The sequence below is a fragment of the Alternaria incomplexa genome (assembly GCF_024043165.1).
Source record: "Alternaria incomplexa strain BMP 0042 chromosome Unknown scaffold_9, whole genome shotgun sequence".
NCBI lineage: Eukaryota > Fungi > Ascomycota > Dothideomycetes > Pleosporales > Pleosporaceae > Alternaria > Alternaria incomplexa.
In genome coordinates this window covers 1,378,079-1,405,724 of record NW_026249858.1, presented here as the reverse complement: position 1 = coordinate 1,405,724, position 27,646 = coordinate 1,378,079, and the positions used below count along the sequence as shown (strand labels likewise).

Sequence of the window (27,646 nt, the reverse complement as noted above, 5' to 3'; positions counted from 1 at the left end):
ATGATGGGGCAGTGAACTATGTTCCTGTGTAATAACATACATGATGATTAGACAATATCCATACTATTAATCCACTTTCCTCTTCTGGAGGAATGTTTCGAAATACGTCGTTGGACATGACTGTATGTGCTTTAATCCCTTCTAGCAAAGTGAAAGTGAAGGTGAAGATGGATTTCTCTCTAGATCGCGATATCGCAACATCGCAGTTATACACTAAACCGCCATTACTGCGCTTCCACACGAGAGTCTCATACTCGCGCTACTTTGACCTACGCGCCATGCCTTGGACCGCACAGTAAGGGCAGTACGTCTCGCGCTTTGCAAAGTCGCCCGTGGGCCCCCGATACCAACGCGAGATTGGAACACGCTGACACTCGATTTACCACTGCGCTTTCGACATCGACGCTGCTATCAGATCCATCCGCCTACATTGTTCTTTCATACGAAGACTACACACCGACGTCACACTCACTCATCCACTCACTCACTCATCAACCCTTGCACCCATACCCCAACACTATTCACGCACTCACGCACCCACGCACCTCTACACGATGTACTACGTCCACGCCATAATCCTTACCCTCGTCCTCATCACCTTCTTCTGCTGTCTCTTCGGCTACTACCTCATGAAGAGCTGTCGGCGGGCTATCGATCTGGAAGTTCACGAACTAGGGTACCAGAGGGATGCTGAGGCTGGGATAAGAGTAGGAGGAGGTGGTGGTAAGAGCGTGGGAGGGAAGAGTAAGAGTAAGAGTGGAGGTGGGGAGATAAGGGCGGGGGAGAGTGCGGGTGGGGGAGGAAATGGTAACGGAGGAAGTGGAGGGGGGAAGAGCGGTAACGCGAAGAGCAAAAGTGGAGGTGGAGGTGGAGGAAGTAAGGATGGGGGTGGGATTGGAGATGCTGGAGGGAGTAAGGCGAAGAGCGGAGGAGCGAAGAGTAATAGCGGTGGAAATGGAGGCGCTGCTGCTTGGGACGACACTGGAGCAGGTGGAGAAGAGGCAGCAGCAGCAGGAGGATGGGACACGAGCGGAGGAGGAGCAGCATGGGACGCAGGTGGTGGCAACGACGTCAAAGGAAACTGGTAGAGTCAATCTGGGCAACATCAGGTATGTCAACGATCACTACGGAGATACCAAGAAATATACTAACCACAAACACAGCCATCATTCCACTCAACAACTTTCAACCCACCCCAACACAAACCACTTACTCAACCCCCTCCCTCACCTCCTCCGTACAACATACCACGCTCGCACAAGCGCCTATTACCGTCATACACGTTTGTCCCTCTTGCACGCATTGCACGTACTACACCTCCGATATGAACGTGCATGGGACACTCCCCTTTTGCAGCTAGACAAGTCTACAAGCGTTGCGGGACAAACTATGAGACGACACGAGCTTACAGAGCTAGAGGGCCGAGGGATTCTCCAGGAGCGTATGACTACTGTGCTGGCATGATTGATGGGTAGGATGCTTGGTTGCACGACATCCTGGATGTTTGCTGCATCGTTAGTGGTATTAAGTTTCGACAAACTTACTATGAATTAGTCTGTGCGACTACGCTCAGCATCATGAGTGAATGCAAACATGTGCCTATGTCCATTTTACTCTGCGTTTCCTGTGTTAGGCTGTCTTTTCTCCTGCTTGAAATTCCATTTTCTCCTTTGCTTTCCCTCTTGCCTCATCTTTCATCGAGGGGACTGATGCGTACGGCCAAACCATGGCAACGACTAACCTCATAATCGCCCTCGTTTTCGCCGGTATCTTCGGCACAGCACTCGTTTATCTTGGTCTCTGGTACGTTCACTGCTACATCCACCAGCGCTGCTACGAACTCGAACATTGGTTTCATTTCCTGTTTCCCAATCGAACGAGACCGCCGCCAGTTATCTATGTTGAGAAAGTGGAGCAGCGGGAGTTGGAGAGATACCGAGAGCCGTCGAAACACCGGTCAAGGTCTGCAAAGAGAGAGAGGGAGAGAGGAAGGAGTGAGAGATCGCAGACGAGGAAGTATTATGAAGGAAGGGACGTGGAGAGTCAGAGAGTGGGCTATGGGAATAGTAATGGGAATTGGGCGGGACAGAGAGATGGAGAGAGAGCTAGGCCAGTGATGCAGATTGGTGGGCCACAACAACAGCAACCGTACGGACAGTCATTATATCCTCCAGGCGATTTGCATGAAGACTGGTCCGGCGCGAATTATGTGTGCCACCATCCGGGTATAACGCAACGGATGCCAGTGCCATGGCAAAACCAAGTGGCGGCTCAGATGCCATCTTATGCGATGCCGACAAGAGTGCCGCAACAGCCGTTCCAGCAGACGGCCGCTACGATGCCGGAGCCGATCCAGTATCCGCCTCAGTACCAGCCTCGAGATCGGTATCCATATCGACAACCCTACGCAGAGACGATGAGTACGGATGTGCCAAAGACCAACCACCGCAGGACTCCTCCAGTAAAGCCAAAATCCCCGGCTAAACGCGCACATCGACACGAGAAAGTCGACTTCATCCACATTTGCGATGAATACCCACCCATCGTGCTGGAAGCGCTCAAGGAAGCGGCACCTAAGAAAGCAGCGCCTCCATCGTCGTCATCATCGTCGTCATGCTCTAGCGACCCGTCTGGCGCCACGCAAGAAGTCCCAAGAGAGTCAATACCGCGAGCAACGCCTGGGTTCGCAGATACGTTGCCCTTCGAGTACCCACCACACCCCTACTCAACGACGAGAGCGTGGAATACGCCTCGATCGTATCCTCGGCAATGGATGCGCGAAACAACGGGGGCGGATGGACTAGATAATCAAGCCAGGTACGCCCCTTTCACGCCGATGAGCGGGTATACAGCGAGGCCATGGGGTTTGCACACGAGCAGAATGCGCCCCGCACCGAGTAATGCTACCCTGATCCCGCAGCTCGTTTGCAGATTGAAGTCTCGTTTGTGCCACGGAGTGTATGCTGACAATTATTGTAATAGGCTCTAGCGTACCTCGGTCTCGGACGTACGAGCGGTGGAGACAGCGGACGACGAGCCCGAGGAACCAGGGACGAAGGCAGGACGAGCCGCGAGAAAAAGGACATGAAGCGAAAGAGACCAATACGAAGCTAAACGACGACACATGTCCGAAGAAAGAAAGGGAACGGGTCGTAGCTAGCGCCCGAGACGACGAACCGAAGCTCGGCGGATGGAACGATCGACCGTCCGAGCAGAAACCACATCAGGAACGTTCGCCAACAACACAAGACGTACCCCGCTACTCCCCCATGACGGTGCCGGTAGTTGAGGAACCATGTACTCCATCATCCGAGGGGCAGCTGAATGCACCAAAGATACCGTCGGCTTCCGGCAGTGTTGGTCGTCCGAAGGCTAGTCCTGCGTCTGCGCCACTGTCTCCTATTTCGCAATTACGAAGCCTACTCAGCTCGCCTAGGTCAGCCGTGTCGAGTCTGGACAAAGGTGAGTAGTGGTGGGATGGGACTGGGGATAGTGTTGCGAGCGTGGAGGATCAAAGCCAGGGTTGCTGCATCGCTAGCGTGGCAGATGCTCTTCTGCATGAGGGGACGACCAATAGTGGGATCAGATATCATCACGTACGTCGTAAGACACGGGCATCAAGCGATGTGACGAGTATGCTGTGTAAGCTTTAGCAATCACGGTAGTATGGGTTGTGAGGCACAACGCGTCTGCGCAACGGCATGCGCCAGTTGTTTGAGGTCTGTGGAGTAGTGTAAGGCAGTGCAAATGTATACACGCGTTCGTATATCGATACGCTGCCAGGTACGCGCCTGCTGCAAGCGTCGTACGACGGAAAGCTCCGCGCGATTCCGGGAGATGGATCTTCGCTTGTGGCATCGACGTCCCATGGTCCAAATGACCGAAGACCAAGAGGCCGAGCATCTGGCCAAGCCACCCATGTGCAGATTCTGATGACGGTACTAATCACCGAGAGAAGGCCCAGCCGCCAGGATGGGCTAAGGTTTGTTGATGATGTTGATGATGATGCAGCAGTGTCGGTGGCCGAGGAGGGTTGCCAGTGAGAGGGTTCGCGACATGCTCTGCTCTGGGGGCGTGGTGCGACTGTGATGTGGGCAGTTCGCAGCGCGGAGGGTTAGCCTCTGGTCAGACCAGCGAGGGTCGGGCGCTCGAAACGGCTATCCAGGCCTGAGTCGTGATTAGAGTTGGTGCTGGCGGCTGGAAAAGGCAAGGCAAGACGAGGCACGTTCGCGCTGCTCCACTCCAGGGCTGTCGTCAGGGAGCTGGACCCTGTGCGATGGGTGACCCCAACCAAACAGTCGCGAGTCCGTGTGAATTGCGCGTCCCCAAGAAGCGGAACCTCGCTGCGTTGTGCACGACTGCTGTCACTCACTACTTCCCGCCGCTTCCCATTCCGATATACAAACACTCACTTCCGCTGTGGTTGTAGTCAACGCTACAAAACGCCTCCACTGCAGCCCTGCCGCCCGATCATCGCTTGATGGCGCCCGCGGACCTGAGTTAACTAGGCCCCTTTCGACCCCCCAAGACCCTCCGATGCTTAAACCCTCCCGCCGGCCCATACACGAGTATGAGCTGGTTCCGCGCGAATCCCTCGATGTTGATGGCGAGGAAGCTGTTGTCGGTCAAGATGAACAGTGCTTAAACACACGACGCTCCTGGCTCAACCGGCTGAGCAGTCGCTTTAATGCAGTCAACAAGCTCTCGGATCGCGCCGTATACGCCCACTACGTCACCCCGCGCCGCCGAAAGCGCTCCATTCTACGCATCCTGTACTGGACGTTATTCTCCGTACCGTACCTCTTGATCGTCCTAGTGCTAGTTGCCGGCATCTTCTTCCCGAGTTACACAGTCAGGCCTCCGCACTACGACGAGCTACGCAAGCGAGCGACCGACACTGGGCGCGCGAACCCCTACAACGAGAAGGTCTTCATAGCCGCCTCGCTCGCCGAAAAGAAGGGCGACTTGACGTCTGGCGCGTGGGGCAGAGAGGTGCTGCAGCTGGTGGAATTGCTGGGACCAGAGAATGTCCATCTGAGCATATATGAGGATAACCCAGATTTGGTGACGAAGCAGTCGTTGGATTCGTTCCGCGACCAGGTCAAATGTGAGACGCTTCGCCTCGTGCCGCCGTGCAAAGATCGCTAACAACCCCCAGGCAACTCGACCATTGTATCCGAAGATCTCGACCTCGCCTCTCTTCCCCACATTACGCTACCCAACGGCGAGAAACGCCTCAAGCGCATCGCATTCCTTGCTGAGGTGCGCAACCGAGCCCTTGCGCCCATCGACCAGCCTGGGGTCAGATTCGACAAGGTCCTGTACCTGAACGATGTCAACTTCGACCCCGTTGAAGCTGCGCAGCTTCTTTTCGCGACCAACATCGACTCGACTGGACGGGCAGACTACGCTGCAGCATGCGCTGTCGACCACATCATGCCCTTCAAGTTCTACGACCGCTTCGCGACGCGCGATTTCGACGGCATGATCACCGGGCTACCCTTCTTCCCGTGGTTCACCAGCGCTGGAACAGGGACCAGCAGAAGTGATGTGCTCGCAGGGAAAGACGCGGTACGGGTACGGAGTTGCTGGGGCGGCATGGTGGCTTTTGACGCCAAATGGTTCCAGTCAGAGACCGGAGTCCAGCCCGAACCCGCCAACCCGCAAAATGGGACGCCTAATCACAGCATCTTCCCGCTCCGCTTCCGTCATGACAACGAAACTTTCTGGGAGGCTTCCGAGTGCTGTTTGATCCACGCGGATCTACAGTATCGCATGTCTGGAAGAGGCCGACCTGCGGAATCTAGGATATACATGAATCCATTCGTTCGAGTAGCGTACGACGAGAAGACGCTGAGCTGGCTCTCTTTCATTCGTCGCCCGGAACGTCTTTACGCTCCGATTCACGACATCCTCAACTACTTCGTCGGCTTTCCTGATAAGAAAGCCCGGTTCGCTGAGGAGCCAGGGGAGCTTGTGACGGACAAAGTCTGGATCTACGACCACCCAGCTGCGGCTTTTGCACAAAATGCGACAGAAGCCGATCGTGCAGGCCACTACGTTGAGCAGGAGAGGAGAGCAGAGCCCGGCGGTTACTGCTCATCGCCAAATCTCCTTGTTATCAACGAGAAGCCCGAACACGGCCCTGGTTCGTGGAGCAAGATCTTTGTTCCGAGGCCTCCTCAGTCTTGATCGCTAGAGACACGACCATCGACGACGACTTCTTTCTCACGGCCTTCATTTAGTACTTCAAAATTTTCCTTTGTTATGCATAGCGGGATGGATGGGAAACACGGCGTTGGCAGCTCACCGAGCTTTCTAGAATTTTACCTTTACGGTCACCAACATGCTTCGGATAGGGAGCAACGTCCTTGGCCGCACAGCGCGGGCTGGTCAAGGATGCTTAGGAGTATTTTGGGTCTAACACTTTAATACGTGTTCATCGACAAGGTGGAGGCTTGTTCTCTTCTTTCATCTAGTCGTAATTTCAAAGTCACAGTCACAGTAGCCTCATGATTGTCAGCCACACAAAGTCAGATGTCATACTTCACGTGTCTGATCTCATACACCGCCTCCTTGTTGGGCACTAGTGTGTCTGCCTCTCATGCACTCTTCCACTTATATCCAGGACCCTCTTCGTGTCCTTTGAGAGTCCTTCTGAGACCCTCAGATTGTGCTCTCGAGTACTGACACTCCCTCTGTATGTCCATTTGTAGCTGCCATCCAACGTGAGGCGAAACGCGATACCCCGGCCTCGTTCGCTCCAGCCAATGACCACGCGCGAGTATCACACGATCGCCAAGCCGCTAAACCCGATTTTTCCTTGACTGGAACAGACGCGCTAGGAGGCCAACACGGTGCGAAGAAGACGCCTCATCTGACCAGGACCCTCTTGTACATACAAACTTCATCATCTCTTATCCGCCTGCCGCCCGCTCTCTAGAACAATCTGATCGCCTTTGCATTTCCGCGTACTATCCCCTACCCGTGAAAGCGACAAGGAGCTTGGCATAACGACGTCATTTCCCAAAGTGTATACCTGCAGGCAGGCACCATGGTTCTCGATAACGATACGCGTGGGTGGATCATGACTGCGGTCAGCGGCATAGGTATGATTGACGATTGCGCGGGAAGCTGCATGGATTTCACGGGGAGCACATGAGCTAACGCGTAAACAGCATGTACATTTGGAGGTGAGATTTATTCCCGCGGTTGATCCCATCGACCGGGATTCCGAGAACTTCAGACTGGGGAGATGCTAAAGATGGCTAGCTTCGATAATATGCGTCGACCTCATTGTGCGATATTTTCCTGGCAAGAGGAACTTTAAGATTGAAGAGAGTAATGCGTTCTTGTCGACCGGGTTGAGTCTTTCTTTTGGTGTCATGGTGAGTGGAGCTGCTGGGCTTCGTTCGATTCTTGCTGACCTAGATTAAGATCTTCTCATCACTATACAGCATGCTTCCTTCCGCGAAGAACTATCTGAAAAAGGGAGGCATGTCACCGCGCAATGCGATACTGACTTTGATCGGGTGCTTCCTTGTTGGTGCTCTTGGCATCTCAGTCCTTTCCGGAATACTGCACCAATACATTCCACACTCAGTTGTCGACTGCGAAAGCAAACACGATGACGAGGAACAGGGGAAATTTCAAGAAGAGGAATTGCATTCTCACCAACCGATGCAGGAGCAGCCGCTCAGTCTTCCGCACGCCCACGGACATGACGAGCATACTTCGTACGGAACAAGTAGCGTGAACTCGAAAGCCGCCCTACCTCAGAGACCATCGCTTCACAAGACGCTGTCATCCAAAGTCTCGCAACTAATTGTCGGTGCCGAAAAAGCATGTGACGACACTGACAATGGGCAATGTTATGGTGATCTGTGTGAAGTACGGCCTTCACGCTTGCAGTCACGGAAGTCTCTAGGCAGTTTGAGTGTTACACGACCATCTGGGATGAGCAGAAGCCAAACTTCGCAGGGACCCCATGATCGGCGAACAGCGTTGGAGGATGTGAACGAAACCACACCTCTAGTACCTACAAAGTCCGGACCAGCCACCATGGAAAGCTCTTTTGCAAGTTTACCGTCTACCAATGGCCACGCAGCACACGAGATCCGACCCCTCCAAAAACACAGCCGCTCATCCTCGACTACCTCATCGCACACTGACCACCACCACCATCACGGCCACAGCCACGACGAACACGACCAGGAGGCCCAACAACACCACCACCACGTCCCAACAAACGCCTTCCTTTCCCTCGGTCTCCAAACAAGCACAGCAATCGCCCTGCACAAAATCCCCGAAGGCTTCATCACCTACGCCACCAACCACGCCAACCCCACCCTCGGCTTCTCCATCTTCCTCGCCCTCTTCATCCACAACATCACCGAAGGCTTCGCTCTCGCTCTGCCCCTATACCTTGCCATCGGCTCCCGCTGGAAAGCCATGCTCATCTCTGCCGTCCTGGGTGGTGTCAGTCAGCCCCTCGGTGCTGGTGTCGCAGCACTGTGGTTCAAGATCCAAGGTAGGGGTCGAGAGCACGGCGCTGACGAGGGCATGGACACGATTTACGGTTGCATGTTTGCAGTTACTGCGGGGATTATGGCGATGGTGAGCTTGCAGCTGTTGGGCGAGAGTCTGGATTTGACGAATTCGAGACGCCTGTGCTTTGTCAGTGCGTTTGCGGGAATGGGGATACTGGGATTGAGTAGTGCGCTTACGGCGTGAGTGTGTCATCATGTACAGGGGGGATATGAGTGGAAATTATAGATCGATACATAGATAGCATGTCTTGCGCGCATAGCATTGAGATGGTTTGGAACACATACACACAACTTTCTATACTACATTAGCTACTCATACACTTCATCTCTCTTCACTCCCTCTAGATCTCTAAAACTCCCTCAACGCATCCAAAACCTCCCTCTGCCTCTGGCTTCCCATCTTCTCAAACCCATCTACACTCATCACAAACGTGCCTCTCCCGCCTGTCAACGCCCTCAACTGATTCAAATACCCCACCATCTCCTTCAGCGGCACCCTAGCTACAATCTGTCTTTGGCTATCGCTCAAGCCGCTGCCCACATCACCCGTCCCCGACGCAAAGGGGTCGGGAGGCGTGTAAATAAGGTGCGGGTCGATGCGGGGAAGGGCGTCATCAGAAGATGATGAGGAAGAAGAAGATAGGGACGAAGAGTCTGAGCCATCAAGCGACAAAATCTGCCCACCCCTCGAACTCGTAATATCCTGCACCACGGCCCCCATACTCCCCTCATTAACAAAAATCGTCACATCCATAACCGGTTCCATAAGCGTAGCCGGCTGCGCCTCACTCGCCTGCCTCAACCCCGCTCCTACAGCCGCGCGCGCAGCCATCGATATCGCTGTTGACGTTGTTTCGGGGAAGAGATGCGCACTCGCATCCAGTGTGAGGCTGACGCGTGTGTTTGCGACGGGGAACCCGTTGAAAGGGCCGCGGGCGAGGGCTGCGGATGTACCGGCTTGGAGGGCGTGCAGGATACCGGGGAGGGAGAGGTGTGGGGGGATGTGCTGTTTATGAGCCGAAGAGTCGAGGGATGAGAGCGGGGGGTGGTGGATGTGGAGGTGGTTGTTGTCTGGGAGGGGGTATGTAGTTTCGAATGGGTTTGAGCGGGCGTGTCGTTCGTCGACTTGGTTTTGGACTGGGGAAAGCGGGATCACACTGTTGTCTTCCACGGATTCCACAGAAGCGGTTATAGCTGCTTTCGTCTGTTTCCCCGCAACGAGTTTATCTAGTGTATATGTGTATGGTTCCGTTGGCGTCATCGTAGTGATAGTCTCCCTGTACCCGATTTCTATCTTTCCGATCCGTGCTTTGGCTTTGAAATCGTTGAGTAGTCTGTCTCGTGCGATTTCTAAATGTAAATCGCCCATGCCGGCCAAATGAGTCTGCCCAGATTCTTCGTCGATGGAAAGGTGCAAGCTGGGGTCTTCACGCAGTAGGATAGCCAGACTCTCTTGGACGTGTTTCTGTTCACTGAGACTGTTCGGTTCGATGCTGGTGAAGAAGACGGGGGGAGGGACGGCGATGGGACGCAATTGGAGGGTGTGAAGACCGCCGGGCGGTGTGCCCTTCATTTGGAGGCCGCGGTAGACGATTAACGTGTCTCCGGTTCTTGCGTGCTTGAGACCGGTTATCACGCCGATTTGGCCGGCGGAGATGCTGTCGACTTCGACGGCGTCGTTGGCGTACATTTTGAGCAGGCGGGGTGCGCGCTCCGCGAGGGAGAGGTTGGTGTTGTAGAGGGTGGCGCCGCGGTCGATGGAGCCGGAGTAGACGCGGACGTAGACTAGGACGCCGCGTTTGGCGTCGTTGACGACTTTGAAGGCGAGGGCGCAGGCGCTGAGGTTTTTGACTTCTGCGATGGCTAGTTCGCCGTTGTTTTGCTGCTGTTTCTTCGATGGCTTGGTGGTCTTCGTTGGCGCTGCTGCTGTGGTACCGAGAAGGGATGATAGTGTGCTGCTTTGGTTGGAGATGCTGATCTCAGGATCTGGTCGTTCGAGGGGTGAAGGGAGTAGATCAACGACCGAGTCGAGCAGCGGTTGAACGCCGATGTTGCGGAAAGAGGCGCCGGCGAAGACTGGGATGACTTTCTGTGGTGCCTGTAGTAAGACTCGGCGTAATGACTGCATGATTTGTAGTCCAGAGATAGCCAGGTGGTCTTCATCGTGTTCCAAGAAGTGCTCAACCATGACGTCGTCGTGCTCGCTCAAGATCTCAACGAGGGCTATCCTCGCCTTCTTGATCTCTTCTGCAAACTTCTCGTCGGTTTTACTCAGATCTTGCAGCCCAAAAGCTTGAATGTCTCTGCCATCACCACCGGCTTGCCAGAGCATACCGCGTAAGTTGATAACATCACCGACTCCAACGAAATCGCCGTTGCCGTTCTTCCACCATGGGATCTGGCAAACGGCTGGCCATCCGTGCAGTCTAACGCCTATCTCTTTAACGGTTCGTGAGAACGCGGCGCCCACACGGTCCAGCTTGTTGACAAAAATGATCCTAGGGATGTGATAATGTCCAGCTTGCGTCCACACTTTCTCCGTCTGGGCTTCAACACCGGCGACTCCATCGAGGATACATACGGCTCCATCTAGTACACGAAGCGAGCGCAGCACTTCGAAAGTAAAGTCTGCGTGACCGGGCGTGTCGATGAGATTGATGTTGTGGGATGTTGAAGATCTTAGAACATTTTCGAATGAGGCTGGTAGCTGTGGTGGCGGTGGCGGAGTCTGGGTAGTTGGCGGTAGAGGAGGCCAGTGGAACGTGATGGCTGCGGATTGAATGGTGATGCCGCGTGCTCTTTCAGCGGGGAGAAAGTCGGTTACTGTCGAGCCTTCGTCGACATCTGTATGGCGTTAGATACCACTCGTTGTATCGTTGTTGATCTTTCTGCACGATGAAACTTGAAAAGGTGAATGACAAAGTCTGGATGAGGGAATGGCCGACGCATGTGAGATACTTGGTCAAGATTTCAAAACATGGCGGACGTGATTGGGATAGAAAAGGGCTCTCGTTAATAGCGCATGTTCCTCGAGTAAAAGCAATTGAGAGCGAAAAGAAAGCATATCGTCCAAAGTGACATGGCATGTACGTACTTCCTATTCGCCTTGTCACTCCGCTGTAGTAGAGCATACGCTCAGTCGTCGTCGTTTTCCCCTACCGAGTCGTCAGAAGAAATCTAACTATCAGAAAACAGCACTTACTGCATCGATGTGGGCGATGATGCCAATGTTGCGGGTGGCCTTGGAAAGCAGATCATGGTGTGGTTGCGTCGACAGCAAGCGCCGTGGAGTCTTCACATGGTGTCGCAAGACTCGACGGGTAGACGTAACCCATCCGACCCTCATGCCCAGTACTGCTCAGTGCGATAGATGGGCGAATTGACAGCGTTTGGCTGTTTGGCAGTCGCACGTGATGTGAAGGATGTCAAGGTTCGCGCCTTGCCTAGCTCGGCTAGTTCCAGGGCAGGTCAGGGCATTCGAGCGACATCATCGCATCACTCGACAGCTCGGTGCAGCTGTCCAGAGCTCCAATTCCCCACCACACACCATGGACTACAGCGCCCACGACCCGGACCACCCCGGCGGCCGCGACCCATGGGCATCGTCGCCCCAGGCCAACCGAACGTCGTTTGGCCAGCCGCCGACCAACGACATCCCCTCATCCCCGCTGCCTCCGCAGGCTTCCCCGTACCATGAAGGTGGTGAGCAGTACGGCTACATGGGCGACCAAGATGCGCAAAGCCGGCCGGGCACGGCGCCAGAGAACGGCGACCATCTGCAGCAACCACAGATGCCGGGCCAAGATGCGCCGCGGTCACCCAATGCGCAGCAGGGCCAGCAGCAGCCGCAGCGATATCACGGGAACAGGCCGCAGCGGCAACAGCAGCACTACAAGCTCCAGGCCAAAGTCACGGGACTCGAGCGGAATAGCAAGAAGGACCCGATACTGCGATTTGATGTTTACGTACGTCTCCACAACATCGACACGACCGGGCTAGAGGCGCGCGACATAGCGGACATTGAGGCGTGGTGCAAGGTAGACATGTGCTTCTCCGGCATCTCAGTCGGACTGCATACCTTCACTACTCCTACCAATATCGCGCACGCCTGGCCCCCATTTCCAACTCCTACTGACGTGTCTCCAGACGAACCTCCCCAAGTTCCGCACCACCCAATTCCGCGATGTCCGACGCCTGCACTCCGAGTTTGTCAAGCTGGGCGAGCATCTCATCTCAGCATGCCCCGAAGCTATTGTGCCTGCAGTACCGCCAGCGACTACTTCGGCAGGCGCAGGCACCGACGAAGACGAGGCACGCCTGAAGACTTCGCTACAACGGTGGCTGAACATTGTATGCAGCAATGACATCCTGATACGCGACGAAGAGATGGTCTTCTTCGTGGAGAGCGACTTTGGCTACAGCCCTGTGGTGCGGAGGAAGCAGCCTGCGACTGGCGTGCGTCGCAAGATGATCAAGCAGTTTGCGCCGCCGCCAGACGACACGCCGGAACTTGCTGCGGCACGACCAGTCGTCAAGGCCTTCTACCTAGGCACAATGGAGGCGGAGCAGAAGCTAGAGAAGGTCGTGAAGCACAGGAGAAGTAGGCGCTTCCTAGGCACACCTTTCAGTCCGTGGCTAACATAATCTAGATCTGGGCGTCGCAGAATCTGACCTCGGTGCCAAGTTCGCAGCGCTACATGTCCAAGAAACACACGTCGGTCTCTCACACGCATACAAGAAGCTCGGGAAGGTCATCCAAGCCACGGGCGACTTCCACGCAGCGCAGGGTACCGCCGAAGCTACAACTCTCGGCGACCCTCTCCAATACCACAGCAGCGACGCCTTTATTGCGAAAGAAACCCTCACGAACCGACACATCCTCCTTCGCGAGCTCCTACAAGCACAATCCGCGACAAAGTCCAAGCTGTCCGCAGCCGATAGGCTCAAGGCCAGCTCGAGCGTTAAGCGGGACAAGGTCGACGAGGCTATCGCAGCCCTAGACGAAGCGAGAAGCCACGAACAATACCTCACGACCAAAGCCCAGCGCGTCACAGCCAACCTCCTACAAGAGCAACGCAAATGGTTCAACAGAACCACACAAGATATGAGGCAAGCGATCCGCGAATACGTCGTGCGAGAAATCGAAGCAGAGCGCCGTACACTTGCAACACTAGAATCGGTACGACCAGACATCCGCGCTATCGACGGTAGTGGTGGCCTTTCCCGGCTGGGTCGCGAAGCACATCCCACTCAGCGCCGTACTCCCATGGCCAGTTCACAAGGTCCCAAGGGCGATGCATGGTCTGGTGTACCACGGCGCCCAGGTGACGGCCTCAATCGTAGCATGAGCGGCAGTATCGTGGCGCCGTTACCCGAGGCCGATGAGAATGAGGAAGAGTCTGTGAATGGGAGGAAACGTGCGACTAGCAAGGCAGGCAGCCAGAAGGGGATTGAAGAGGATGATGATCGCATTGACGCGAAGAATGCGGCGAGCAGACTGGCTACGACGACGTTCTAGGGACATGCTCGTCTGTGGTAGTCGAAGAATACTGTGCAAGCATCACTTGATCCTTGTATGGCAGTCTATACGTCCCTGCCTCTAATTATTTGTCAGTCTCAAACGGTATTCACTATCGCGTCTGCGACTCGACAGCAGAGGTCGCATTCTCCGCAGAAGATGCTTTAAGCTGGCGTCGAATTAGCGGTAGTAAACGATCATTTTTCCAATCTCCACCACGAGACCTTTTGCATCCCATCTTTGATGCGTTCTACTTTCCATTCTTGGCCATGAATGCAGTCGATCTTTCTACGTGTCAGGCCCGAGCACCCGAACCGGTACAATGACTAGACATCTTCCTCCGCATCCGCTAAAGACGCATCAGGTTGGCACTACATTCACCCTTTGATTAAATTCCCAGCATGCAGTACCGGGACCTGCCTCGGCTTCTGACATCGTACTGCGGCAGTGAGAAACCCCACAGTCCAGATTGGCGGGAAGCTGGAGGTGGCAGCTGCACAACTGTGCTAACCCAGTGGCAATCGCGGCTTCGAGTAGCATCAGTTGACCTGGGTAGTAATTTATACAGCGTGGCGGTCGTATATTGCAAAGTATGGGGCTGCATATTGCGTCTTGACCATCTGGACGCACGGCGGCAGGTTGAAGCGCTGACGCTATTCTAGGCTTGACTAGCCGCGCCGCCTGAATGCTCTTCGAGAACTGTGCCACGGCGCCAGCCGTCGTGATCGGTCCTTCGTTGTGACAGTGACAGCTGCTTCCGCGTGCGTGCTGCGGGCCTGGCCGAGCAGTCAGCCTCGATCGAAGAGCGATTCGTCGTAGCGCTTTGATATTCCACGTGTTGCGACTGCAGCAACCATGTTCGATTCATATCAGACCACCAAAGGTGTAGGAGTCGGTACCCCGCATAACACGGCAAACCTATGTCTGGAAGCGAGACAGGGGTCTAGGTTTCCCAAACATTACCCAGTCCGGTATACACGAAGGACGCCATGGTTGCTCGAGTTTAAGAGGGTAAGTCTTCTTATCGTCTCACGACGAAGTATATCGCTGTGCCTCCAGGGCGCAGAGATCTCGAGCAACGACTAAGTTTCACTGGGACAGACCTTGGTGAAGATCACGAAGGGAAATCCTTCATGATGAACAATGAACCTCGGTGGTATTGATGAAGTGACTGGAATTAATCCGCAGGGTCCTGTGAAGCAGTTGTAGTAAAGATCAGCCAGCTCATCCAACACCAGGCAGCAGGTACACTCTTGAGGTAAAAACACCGAATGCACCACGACTCCGCAGAACCCAAGAGTGCCAATATCCAGCCGGCTGGATGGGAGCAGGGTGAGCAGCCACCATCTGACCGTAAGCGAGACGTCAACCGCCAACAGCTCCGTGCGGCCCTGCGTTCCGGGTAAAGTGTTGTGCAACTCCAACCTGATCACGCATCATGTGGTTCTTACGGGGCTTTCGCATCTGCGAATAGGATGAACATAAAGTACGAATTACCGGAAATACTTGTCCTCGATTGGCTTCACTGGAACCACCAACCCTATTACTCCACACAGTCTATGGACGCCATGGACCGGGATGTCAGAAGGCGAACGTTCAGTTCGGTCAGGCCTCGAAGGAGTGATCATACCCGCAGCCACTGGCGATGTCTAGAGCCTCGGACGCAGCCATGGCAAGCACTCATAATCTAGCGGAGCCCACGTCCCCTGCAGACGCTTTTGGCTGTCTCATCTCCCTACATTGACGATCTGCTTGTTCAGTCTTGCGATCGCACGTACTCTCACTCCAAACAACGTTCACGCTCCGCTTTCATCACCCCGGATCGACAAGCATCCCGGCATTCCCATCCCCACGCGCCCGCACCCCGCATTGGACACAGCCGACGGTCGCAAACCCAACACAGCCATGCCGAAGGTTTTCAGATATCTGAAAACGGCCCTTGCGCCAAACATCGGAAACGCACAACCACGGGAGTCTGTCGACAACAGTAATGCGTCGCGCAAAGCATCCTTCACATCTTCGGCCGACGATGCATGGCTGCCAGACTTTGATCCACTTACGATTTCGGCCTTTGAGCTTTCCGAACTCATGAATGCGCAAGCTCTCACGAGTGTACAGATTGTGCGGTTGTATTTGAAGGAAATTGAACAGCACAACAGAAGAGGAAGACAATTACGTGCATTGATCTCGGTTGCGCCAAAGCATGAAGTGATCAAGATGGCTAGGAAGCTGGACGATGAGCGGGCAAGAGGCAAGATAAGAGGCCCATTACATGGTATCCCGATAGTGTTGAAAGACAATATCATGACCGATGAGAAGCTAGGCATGGATACCACAGTTGGTAGGTGGATAGTTAACTTGGATCCAGGCCAGTGACTTACTGCTGTGCAGGATCGTACGCTTTCGTAGGATGCATACCCAAGAAAAGCGCAACAATTGTCGAAAGACTGATCAAACGCGGCATGATCATCATCGGAAAATCGAACCTGACTGAGTTCTGCGGTCTCAAGAACCCTTCAATGCCTCCGGGGTGGTCAGCAGTCGGTGGACAGTGTCAGTCGCCTTACGTCTCAAGACACATCGCGAAAAGGAAGCTACACTGGGAGCTTTCCGCACCGGGAGGATCATCAACTGGATCCGCAGTCGCAGTCGCCTCAGGTTTCAGCACCCTAGCTATCGGAACAGACACGATCGGATCGTTAATCACGCCCGCAAACCGAGCCGCGCTCTACGCTCTGAAACCCACAGCTGGGCAAATACCAATGGACGGCATCTTCAACCTAAGCAAGACATTCGACGCCGTCGGAGGCATGGTAAGCACACACGGATGCGTCAGCTCGTACTCCACGCACTGACGGCACCATAGGCTAAATCAGCAAAAGATCTCGTAGCGCTAATGGACGCCATGATGGTCCCCACCAACCGCGAAGAACACGCAAGCAGTCCACACAGATCGTTCAAGATCAAGCCGGATTTCGGGACGCTCCGCATCGGTATCTGCGAGCCGAGTATTTGGAAGGCGTGGCGTAAAAGCGGGCGGATCAATGCTGACGCCGAGCGATTCATGGTGAGTTAGCGCTTACTTCTGCGTACAGATGGAAGTATAGAACGCACGTTTTGGTGCAGGGGTTGGTGTTGGGTTGGGTTATGCAGTGCTGACATGGTGCAGACGCAGAAATACGATATGATTGTTCAGAGCATGATCGAGATGGGCGTTGATGTCGTGTATCCAGTGGAGTTGCCGAACCAATCCAGTTTGACGATTGATGGCAAGAACTGCTTTGAGCCTGTTGTTTGTTAGTATCTTCCTCTATTGCGCTGAGTGTATAGTGATACTGATACAACGCAGACTCCGAGTTCAAAGACTGTCTAGCAGAGTTCATCCGCGACTTCAAAGTCACAAAGATGCACTCGCTGGCCGAAATCATAAACTTCAACCTCGACCACCCCGAACTCTGCCTACCACCCAGTACGTCCCTCCAACCCACCAAATCCCCTCCTTTTACTAACACCCCCCAGCCTGCCCAGACCAAAACGACCTAATGGCCGCCCTGCAATCCACAACCAAACGCGAAGAAGTAAACGCCGCACGCCAACACCTCCAAACCGCCGGCGGCCCCGAAGGCCTCGACTACCTCTTCACAACCCTCCACCTCGACCTCATCGTCGCCCCCGGCGACGCCCCCCTCTCCGCCCTCGCAGCCGCAGCCGGCTACCCCACCGCCGCCTGCCCCCTCTCCGCGCTCAAACTAAATGGCCAACCCTTCGGCATAACCCTCGCTTCCCGCCCGCACACCGAACACACCCTCCTTCACTTCCTGACCGCCTACGAAAACATCTTTCCGCCCCGCGCACTGCCAATGCCTCTTTCTTCCGTACCCTTGCAGGATCCGCATCCGGAGCCGTTGCCCGATCAGCCTATTGTGGATTTGATTCTGCATGAGTGGGATACGCGTCGGTTTAGCTGTAGTGCGGATGCGTTGGCAGATTGGCTTAATGCGAGATGGCGGAAGAGTGGGTATGAGTTGAGTGCGGAGACGGTTTGTGAGGTTTTGCGGAGTAATGGGCGGATTGCGTTTAGGGGGCTGGGGGATGATGCTGAGGGCGCGTTTTCGCGGTGAGGGGGTTGTGTGATTATAGTTGTGGTCACGATTATGAGTGTATCTTGGTGTAAGGTTTTTGGTGTAAGGTTCAGTTATGTAAATTAGCGCGGCGTCCGGTGGGTTAGGCTTTGGGATTTTGTTAGTACCTAGGTAGGGTTTAGTTGGGGTGTTGCGAAGTTTAGCAAGGGATCTCCACAACCACTCGCTTCTCTGTGAGTCACAGCAGAATCTTCACGCTACGTTCCACCACTCGCTTGAACTCCCACACAAAAGTTTCGAGAATTGATTGTGATGATGCAGTGCATTGCGAACCCGTCAGTAATTTGCCTGCGATGATATTGCATCAAATTTACAATTCTTCCATCAACCAATCAACCACAAAAGCTGCTTGGCGCAGCGGAAGCGCGCCGGGCTCATAACCCGGAGGACCTCGGATCGAAACCGAGAGCAGCTAGATTGATCATTTCTTTTTTGCCCTTTTTTGCCTTGCGCAGCTATCAATTCACTCCATCTCACACATGCGATCTTCTCTCCATTGAAATTCTTTTTGCATCAATTTCATGCGCAGAAATTAACATGTTACCTAGATGTTTTGCATTCTGTGATAAGATCCAGGCACAGAAGGCTGAACTGTACAATCTGTTACTCGCCTGTCGCGCTTCCGCTACACTAAACAGCTTTTAAATACCCAAGCATAGTCGAAGATACAGACATAGGTGGCCGCTGAGACCCTTGCGGATGAACACCTCCTCGACATGTATACACCCCTTCCAATGAAGCGAAGGCATCGACTTACCCCCAAAGACGTTCAACAAGAAAGGCGAGTTCAGACGACATCTGAAATCCCCTCATCAGCTAGCTTGAAGTATAGAAAGCTGGAAGGGAAGCACCTTTAGCGCCAGTCGTATTCGCAACATAGCATATATTGCTGATGCGAACGTAGATGGCACGCTCATTCATTGCCCTGCCTGGAGGTTCTCACCCAACCCATCTTCAACTGTCGCGGCCTTTACCCGATCTTGTGGCAGGCCACCCGCCTACAGTACCTAGGTAGCTCTGGCATTTTTGGAAGAGCGCAAAGAAACTATTGTGCGAAGACATGGCCTTTCTACACGCTTTGCGCAAAATCAAGACCTATCCTGTAGGTATTCGCTGCATTGAGACGCAAGACTGAACAGAGCCGAAAGGTGTTCGCTGACTTCTGCGCCTTTCGATGTTCTTGCGATCAGTAGTGTGTATATCCACGGTGACTCTTGGTCATTTGTACAACTAATATAAAGTCCATGTATGCTGCAAACGTATGCTGTCTAGATACCGTACAGTGCAAATCAAAGACCCTATATAACTATGACGCTTCGTATCTCTAATTCCGAGATATAGGTCCGCATTACCTCTTCAATATGAAACACACCCACCATAAAACCGATGCGGCGGTATGTTGAGGGTCTATCCTCTACTGGTACTAGGACGATGCCACGAAAGTAACTATTACTAGTCTCCCGGACCGACGTTGTGTACATAGGCATGCAGAATGCTTGCTCCATAATATCGTCCATGGCGTCATAGAACACCGAAAGACTCACCTCAATACCTTGAGATCTGTCGGGCACTGAATCTGGGTCGTAGTGTTTGAGATACGCTAGGCGGCGAACGTTGGGCTCGTCATCTTCATATCTTGCTGTAGTTGTTTGTATGGCCATCCAAGGACCTCTCAACTTGAGCTGTCCGCCAGTGACTTCGCCCGTATCCAAATCATTGATACAAAGCGTTACCGCCGTACAATCTGCATCGGCGACATGACATGTGAATTCACCTCTCTCTGGCGATCCCTCCCAGTATATCGATCCATCGAGTGACATTGGAGACCAAGAGGGAGCTCGGTAAACTTCTGGTCTTCTACCCGACCCTCTTAATAACCAGCACAGGCCAAAGCGAAGGTCTTCCGCCCACAAGCCAGCGACATATTTATGATGTGTATGAGGTCGACGAATGTTCAACGCTGACTTCATATCGTCGGCCAAGCCAGATATAGCCACGAGCTTGTCGGATGCATAAGTGAGTTTGCAGTTACTATAGGTGGATAGCGTAGCATACCACTCGAGGAATAGGTTCTTGTAAGGGTTTTCTGGGTCAGAAGAGGTTTCCTCGCCGATTAGAAATTTCCATAGTCTTTTTCTAGGAACATCACCATCCTGGTGACCGTAATACATAGACCATGGCATTGTTTCAGACGCGTGTTGTTCTTGACACTCCCAGAAGACTTGCTGCGACCCAAAGTGTAAAACACGAGATGGCAAAAGGCGTTCTTGAAGACACCAGCCACGCTTTCTCGTGACGTTGCCAAGTTGGAAAGACAATTCCACCGCCAGGTTCTCACCTCCACATATGAAAGGCTTGGGCTTATGGTGTGATGTGTACATGATATTGAACAAGGTGCGCTGAACTTTGACTGGGTCTCGTGGATAGAATAGACCAGAGTCATCGTGAGCACCTGCGACAGCCGAGATAGTAAGGTATGAGTTGCGGTAAACGGCTTGCATCGTAGCAGCTTCAGAACGCCAATCTTCAGGAGAATCCTGTATTATACAAAGCGCATCAATCCACATGTGTCGAATTCCCAGTCTTGAAGTGACGTGAATTGCATCGATGTATGTCTTTGGAAGGCACCCAATAGGCAATCCACTGCGTATGGTATCGAAGGTTGACTGCAAAAGACACATCTTGCTTGAATTCTGTGCAGTACCCCAACGGTAGGATAATGCAGTGTATCTTGAGTTAGATTGTAGCTCTTCTCGTAACACCAGCCTAAATGTGGTAGGGTTACCGCCATCCTCAAACTCAAGTATTCTCGTAGGCCAAAAGGCAGGGTCACCAGTTCGTGCGCATCGTGGATGTTTGGCGAGGCAATTTTGATCCCATTCGTCGACCAGCTTTCGAGAGTGCTGGCCATCTGTGTTGTCGTTCAACTCGAGGATCATATCTGCTTTTTCCTGCATCCTTTCGATGGGCAGCAGGAATGTTAATCCCCCAGCTCTCACTCCCCCGGCGCCCCACATAAGATATAGAAATACCCGTTCTTCTTTTTCCCAGACGACTAAACTGAAACTCGTGATGAAGTCATCGTCGGCACGTATACGGTCATGCTCATGGTCTTTGAACTTAACACAAAGGAGACACTGCTGTTCCATTGATTGTACCAGAGAGTCACGGGTACGGTGATGCCCAAACACGTGTTTTTCGATGTCTAACAGTGTGCGACGAGATCTGTGTTCCCCTTGTTCTGTGGCTCGAAGGCGCGGTGTAACAGTGGGGTCGTGCATCCCCTCCAGACATCGCTTGCAAACATCGCAAAGCATCCTGGAAACGGTCGTCGCGAGCGCGGATTGAGTACTGATAGGAGGTATCGATGTAGGGCGTTTGAGGGTCTTTTTGTTGTGCTCCAGGCTCGCCGTGAAATCGATGCGAGCTTAACAATCATGGGCACAACATCGCCAGGAACGCAAGTGCGCGACATAGCTAATGTGTGACAGGTGGATGGTGACGTGGCGGTAGATGTAGGAATGCGGCACAGCAAAAGGATAAGAGAAGTGCGTAAGACCCGGGGACACATGTGCGGAGTCGTAGATGCCTGCACTCTCAGCGCCTCCCACGCGACTTCCTTGTACGACCTGACCAGTCGTTTTAGCATGGATCTACTGCTGTCATCTATCCGAGTAGTACAATTGCCCCAGGCCTAAATGTTTCCTCGTAGATACAGTCTGGGATTATTTGATTTTCACGTTAGCAAAACCGTTTCTTGATCATCATCATCATAAAAAGAATCGTCATCAAGCATGTAACAGTGATAATTTAAAGATCAAACATTTATCATCATCATATATACACATCATCAACGATGAAAACAAAACAAGCCCTACTTGTTAAGCCTCTTAGCCCTCTCCGGGTCTCTCCACCAAGCACATTGCTCCATCCTGATAGCCGTGCCTTCATCCTCCATCATCGAGCCACCCTCAGTCGGAGGGTTAATCACTAGCTGCCTGCCGCCAGTACCCTCATACTGCTCCCACTTGGGGCTGTATCCCAAGCTGTATGTGTTTGGGTCTCCACTGACAACGAAGCTGGCCCAGTAGGCACTGTACATGTCTGCAATCTCAGGGTATTGAGTGTTCGCCTGACCGTTGAAGTAGGAAGAGTCACTTGCGTGCGGTACACCCAGGTATGTCGGCGCCCAGTTTGGTGTGTTGAAGCGCGCTTTGTACACGGGAGCGGAGGTAGAGGCCATGACCGATGCGGTGTCTTGGACAGGGCAGATGTAAGAGTAGTCGCCGTAAGCTGCGGATACACGGGCGAATTGGTCGGAGACGTAACCAAGGGCGCCCTGCTGGGGCTTGATGTCTGGGTACAAGGTCTCGAGATCGGCGAGATCTTCCGGTGTTAGGCCTGGAGTGAGGGTCTTCCAGAAGTTGAGGTACTCGGCGTTGGTACGGAGATCTTGGGGCGCGAAGCCTGTGCCTTCGTCGGTCACGGAGGAGATGAGCGTCGGGATGTTGAAGAACGTGCCGTCTTGGCCGGACGTTGAACCACGCTTCTCGAGGAGGGGACCAGGAGAGACGGGTTGCCATGGCCAAGTGATGTTGTAGTTATGAGCGTTGTATAGCGAAGAAGACATGAACTGGATGTCATCGGCCTCTGCGGCGCGGAGACAGTCCAGAGCGGCTGAGCTGGGCGACTCTGGGCAGTTTAGGTAGTCCATGATGTCTGCGACTTGCTTCTGGTAGAGAGGGTAGTCAACACCTGGAAAGGCGCGAGCGGTTGGTGAGCCCGAAGACAAGATGGCCTTGCTGAACAAAGGCTTTCCGGCATCCTCTGCGTAGTTGTGGAAAAGATGGATACCGACTGAGTGGCCGCCAGCACTTTGACCGGCGAGCGTGACTTGGTCTTTGTCGCCTCCAAAGTCGCCGATGTACTTCTGCAAAAACTCCAATGCCATCTTCTGATCGCGAATGCCGAGATTGAGAAGACCCTCCTCTTGCATGAACTTGGCTGGCAAGCTGCCGAGCGCACCCAGGCGGTACTGAACGGTGACAACCATGACAGGCTCGGGGCTCTGCTCCACGAATAGCGGGCCGTCGAAGCTGCGGTGAGAACCCGAGACGAATGAGCCACCATGCAAGAAGACCATTGACGGGAGTTTCTGGTCCATAGGGATACCCGAGGGTCGGTATACGTTGATGGTGAGGCAAGCTTCCGACTGCCCAAGGGAGCCGTACATGTTCTGGAAGCAAGCTGGTCCAATTGATGTCGCATCCTTTGTACCATCGAATGGCTCGGGCCATGTTACTGGCATAAACCTTCCGTGACCAACAGGCTGCGAAGAGTACTCAACATTCATCCACGCATCCACTGGCCGACTCAAAGTCTCCGTCTTCTTCAGGTTCATGAGAAGCTGTGTGCCCTGGAAAGACCCATACTCCGGCAAGGTGACGAGAAGAGAACCGTCTGGTGTCTCATAACTCGGAGGGTCCGGTCGTTGGGGTGTACCAGGCTGGTATGGCCTGGCCTGGCTGAAAGCGCCAAAGTACCAGAATAGCAAAGCAGTGCTACCGGAGAAAATCATGATGATGGCTAGCCTTCTCTTCCACCATCGTGGGGAGAAATGGGTTGCTTTCATAGTATTTTCTTGCTCCCGTACTTCTGCCGATGGCGGTGCAGGGAGTCGGTCCGCCATGGGTGCCGACTGGCGCTATCGGCAACGGATAGCGGAGAGACTGCGGGGATGCAGGCGATGTGACTATTGCTACGGATAATCTCGCATGCGCTTATTCGTGTTGGCGCTAGCTTGCGGTCGTGATGGGTACAACGTTGGTGTTGAAGGGTGAGAACGGCACGTGGCTGGCGAATAATGACGTTGCCGAGCCACGATAGGGCACTACCGAGTCAAGATATCGGTTGTGCAAGGGTGTCTGGAGCCATGTTGTGAACTTTCATCTCAACTTTCCTCCGAAGCTTACCCCCATAAAGATTACTTTCCCTCTCCAAGGCGCTTGAGTAAAGGTCCGTGGAGGCAATTTTCTCTCGTCGCCCGCTCACCGGACGCAGCTGGGCATTCATGACGATTACGTGCCTGTATTAGTATGGCACGGCTGCAGAACAGAGCTGCTGAACAGAACTGCATCGCGCAGGAAGATCGCACATAGACCCTACCCTCCCAGTCTGCTTTTGGCATGATCAGCTCATTTCTATTGGGAAAAAGCTTTTTGAGTTCACAGCGAAGCAATAGATTGTGGCGTCCGGAGGAGGAGAAAGCATCTGCACCCCGCAAGCTAACGCAGACTAATCACAATGTAGGAGGCCTCGCGCGGCAAATTATCTGGGTCCGAAAAGTAACAAGCGCCAAGGCTGCGCTTTGCATTGATATCTTCCTTGTTGAATCCAGAACAAAAGTTGGAGTACTTCTAGCGTCCCCCACCTCCAGTGTCAATGCACACAACCACACAATCTCCCATCTCTGCCTACTTTCCCTGCTCTGCGGCCTCCTTTTCCACGGCATCCGCCATGTCGGCCAACGTGTCGAACTTCCAGTTATATACAGGATCATCGCGGTTTCCCATGACCGCGCCCGGCCTGTAAATCCATGAACTCTTGATTCCCATGTCCTTTGCTGGGTGGTGGTCGTGGTACTGAGATTGCGCGGTCTGCAATACCTCATGCTTCTCGACGCCAAATTGCTCCTTCACTTTGGCCAACATGTATTCGAAATTCCTCAGGTCGGGCTTGTAAGACCCGATGTCTTGGGCGGTGTAGACGGCGTCGAACTTGTATCCCTTGAGCCCGTTCGCATTTCCGAGCTTGAATGAATCATGATCGACGTTGGACAGAACGACAAGCTTGAAGTACTTGGACAGCCTCTCCAAAGCAGATGGTATATCAGAGAATCCAGGCCAGTGGCCGATACTCGCTCCAAATGCCTTGTTCTCTTCTTCACTGGGCTTCTCCAACCCGAGTTTCTCGCACAACTCAGGAAGCACCATGGTGAGTACCTCTGAGTACTTGAGGTGGCCGTGTTCGCTTTCGACCCTTGCCTCGATCTTGTGCATGACTTGCATAATGTGCTTGCGATCCATGTTCTCTTGACCAGACTTCTTGAGATGGGGCTGGAGGGCGGTCAAAGCGCCTGCCTCCCAGTCTATCAGAGTGCCGTACACATCGAAGGAGAGGAGCTTGAAGTCGGTAAGCTTGGACATGATGGTGTTTGGTGTGTTGTGGAAAGATGGAATTGTGTTTGGGTTTGAGACACTTGAGACAACTGAGATTTGTAATGATGGTTCTGAAAGCGATGTTGGCGATTATATACCGCATCATGACTGTACAGTTGAAGTTGCCTAGAGCCTCTTGGGACCCCACTTGGTACTATGACGTTAGCGGGGCACCACAACACGCCCTTCAAACTACATGCTGGGGGTTGCGACGATCAAGACTGTGATAGCAGCTTATAGGTCTTGATCTAGACGCTGCATACGCTTTGTAGTGGGTTATGACCTTGCTTTGTGGTTGAGCTTTGGGTTATGTAACGCGTCATACACATAACTGACGCGTGAGTCGCGTTTAGTTCGTCTACCTTCCATGGAACTTGAATATGTATGCGGGATCGTTGATTAGACGCAAGTGCGATAAACTGTGGAGTGCATCTAACAGACACCTGAGTCATATTCGGACATTGTCCATCCAGAATCGGACCGTTATTTACCCTCGGTCTACGCAGTGTTGACAACCTCATTTTTCATCTCGTACGGCAAGCTACCAATCTTCGATTCCAGGACTTCCTTGGTTAGCCTCCACAGGTTTCTCTGCAACTTCTCATCTCTAGCCTGCTTGGATGCTTCTTGGACCTTCTTGTCAGGGACGATGTACGAGTTCTGGCGGCAGTTAGCTTGAGTTTTCGATGCAAAGAACTTCCAGGGTCAACTCACTTGAATCTGCTCCTTCGCAATATCAGGCGACGCTGCAGCAAATAAAGCTGGGCGACATCCCTCCGCGACTGGGTCTTTCATGAACGGTCGCACGGCTTTGACGCCAACCTTTCCAGCAGTGCCATAGGCCTCGATTGCCTGATCTTGCTGATCCGTTATTACGCCACCAGGGTGCGTCGCGTTGATCCATGGCAAGCCCGTGCTCTCTGTGACTTGACCGAACTCTCCAGCCTTGATACGGAGGCACAACTCGCGAAGGAAGAGGATCTGCGCTAGCTTGGTTCGGTTATAGAGCTTCATCGCACCGATGTCTTGGTTGATCTCCTGGATGGACTCAAACTTCATGCTCGAGTCGGCACCCCTGTGTAGGTCGGAAGACTGGTGTACAATGCGCGAGTCGGGTGTCTTCTGCAGTATAGGCAATAGCATGAGCGTGAGGTGGGCCTGCGAGAAGATGTTGACCTGCATGTGGCTATCCAGACCATCCCGAGTCTCGTTGTATACGCCAACGCCCAAACCCGCATTGCAGACCAAAGCATCAAGCCTGTCCAGCTCTTTTGCCAGCGACTTGGCTACTTCATCGACCTGCTTGAAGTCTTCGAGATTGCACTTTCGCCACTCCACTTTGCTTATGTCACCCCATTCCTTGAGCGCTTCCTGAGCTTCGTCGGCGTGCTCTTCCTTGTTCGACAGGAGATAGATTTTCGCGGGATTATGCTGAAGGAGGTGCGCGACGATGCCGTATCCGATTCCAGCGGAGCCGCCTGTTACGACATATACCTGAAAGAGGCATTAGAAACCTGCACATGTAGACGGAGGGATAAGCTTACCTTTCCGCTGAGGTCGGGAATGTCTGTGTTGGGGTCGAAGGCGCTGCCGATAGCTTTCTTGATGGTGTCCATGATGCTTTAGGTCTAGCTGGCTGTTCAATACCTTACTTGTTCTTCTTATCTGTATGGTAGACAGTGGTTCCAATCCAGGCGACACCTAAGGATATATCACATTGCCCCAGAACGCGTCGCGCATCGTGTCGTCATAATGAAATGGGGCTGCGCCTCTCCGCCAGTAGCTACGGCGTGTGCATGTCGCGTTAGTAGACTCAAATATGACATCAGTCGGTCGAGCCAAGAGTGATCAATGACCGCTCTTCACATGTGGCTGCGTGGACATGGATGGCGAACAAGTGTTGGTAAGAGACATCAGCCCTGGAGGGTTGAGACGCGCTCCGCGGTCGATACGGATCCTAGTGGCACTGACATAAAGTGCCACAAGGTCTTTCTCACATATTACACCAGCATCAAGACAGCTGCCGCTCTGAACAGGATCAATGCGATATGCATGATATTCGCCGAAATGGTTGAGGACGTGGTGGTGATGTTATATTGAGAGAAGACTATGTGTGAGGAGGCGGAGATGGCAGGCGCGTTGTGAGCCTGATGGCTGGCAGCCCCGCACAGCTACCCGCATCATCGCGCGTTTCTCCTTTTCCTTTGCTATACCCTCCAA

General features: G+C 53.4%; 8 protein-coding genes and 1 non-coding gene across 9 annotated transcripts; 5 read left to right on the top strand and 4 right to left on the bottom strand.

The window, feature by feature from the left end:
- Nucleotides 1-4,536: 4,536 nt before the first annotated feature.
- Nucleotides 4,537-6,192, top strand: J4E90_006828 (uncharacterized protein; the record flags this gene model as incomplete). The annotated part of the gene is made up of 2 exons (XM_051436371.1): nucleotides 4,537-5,107; nucleotides 5,159-6,192. The coding sequence occupies 2 exons, from the start codon at nucleotides 4,537-4,539 to the stop codon at nucleotides 6,190-6,192; spliced, it is 1,605 nt and encodes a 534-aa protein (XP_051290165.1).
- A 1,669-nt stretch (nucleotides 6,193-7,861) lies between these two features.
- On the top strand, nucleotides 7,862-8,733 carry J4E90_006827 (uncharacterized protein; the record flags this gene model as incomplete). The annotated part of the gene is made up of 2 exons (XM_051436370.1): nucleotides 7,862-7,870; nucleotides 7,981-8,733. The coding sequence occupies 2 exons, from the start codon at nucleotides 7,862-7,864 to the stop codon at nucleotides 8,731-8,733; spliced, it is 762 nt and encodes a 253-aa protein (XP_051290164.1).
- A 165-nt stretch (nucleotides 8,734-8,898) lies between these two features.
- Nucleotides 8,899-11,895, bottom strand: J4E90_006826 (uncharacterized protein; the record flags this gene model as incomplete). Its single annotated transcript, XM_051436369.1, has 3 exons — nucleotides 8,899-11,393; nucleotides 11,644-11,704; nucleotides 11,752-11,895. The coding sequence occupies 3 exons, from the start codon at nucleotides 11,893-11,895 to the stop codon at nucleotides 8,899-8,901; spliced, it is 2,700 nt and encodes an 899-aa protein (XP_051290163.1).
- A 202-nt stretch (nucleotides 11,896-12,097) lies between these two features.
- Nucleotides 12,098-14,067, top strand: J4E90_006825 (uncharacterized protein; the record flags this gene model as incomplete). Its single annotated transcript, XM_051436368.1, has 3 exons — nucleotides 12,098-12,586; nucleotides 12,696-13,149; nucleotides 13,199-14,067. The coding sequence occupies 3 exons, from the start codon at nucleotides 12,098-12,100 to the stop codon at nucleotides 14,065-14,067; spliced, it is 1,812 nt and encodes a 603-aa protein (XP_051290162.1).
- Nucleotides 14,068-15,972: 1,905 nt separating this feature from the next.
- On the top strand, nucleotides 15,973-18,188 carry J4E90_006824 (uncharacterized protein; the record flags this gene model as incomplete). The annotated part of the gene is made up of 6 exons (XM_051436367.1): nucleotides 15,973-16,408; nucleotides 16,459-16,880; nucleotides 16,934-17,134; nucleotides 17,237-17,363; nucleotides 17,417-17,536; nucleotides 17,587-18,188. 6 exons carry the CDS (start codon nucleotides 15,973-15,975, stop codon nucleotides 18,186-18,188), a joined length of 1,908 nt encoding a protein of 635 aa, XP_051290161.1.
- A 364-nt stretch (nucleotides 18,189-18,552) lies between these two features.
- J4E90_006823 lies at nucleotides 18,553-18,624 on the top strand. The gene has a single exon. It is a non-coding gene; the product is annotated as a tRNA-Met (tRNA).
- Nucleotides 18,625-22,083: 3,459 nt separating this feature from the next.
- On the bottom strand, nucleotides 22,084-23,898 carry J4E90_006822 (uncharacterized protein; the record flags this gene model as incomplete). Its single annotated transcript, XM_051436366.1, has 1 exon — nucleotides 22,084-23,898. One exon carries the CDS (start codon nucleotides 23,896-23,898, stop codon nucleotides 22,084-22,086), a length of 1,815 nt encoding a protein of 604 aa, XP_051290160.1.
- A 784-nt stretch (nucleotides 23,899-24,682) lies between these two features.
- J4E90_006821 (uncharacterized protein) lies at nucleotides 24,683-25,414 on the bottom strand (the record flags this gene model as incomplete). The annotated part of the gene is made up of 1 exon (XM_051436365.1): nucleotides 24,683-25,414. One exon carries the CDS (start codon nucleotides 25,412-25,414, stop codon nucleotides 24,683-24,685), a length of 732 nt encoding a protein of 243 aa, XP_051290159.1.
- Nucleotides 25,415-25,924: 510 nt separating this feature from the next.
- On the bottom strand, nucleotides 25,925-27,042 carry J4E90_006820 (uncharacterized protein; the record flags this gene model as incomplete). Its single annotated transcript, XM_051436364.1, has 3 exons — nucleotides 25,925-26,086; nucleotides 26,141-26,920; nucleotides 26,971-27,042. The coding sequence occupies 3 exons, from the start codon at nucleotides 27,040-27,042 to the stop codon at nucleotides 25,925-25,927; spliced, it is 1,014 nt and encodes a 337-aa protein (XP_051290158.1).
- Nucleotides 27,043-27,646: the final 604 nt, after the last annotated feature.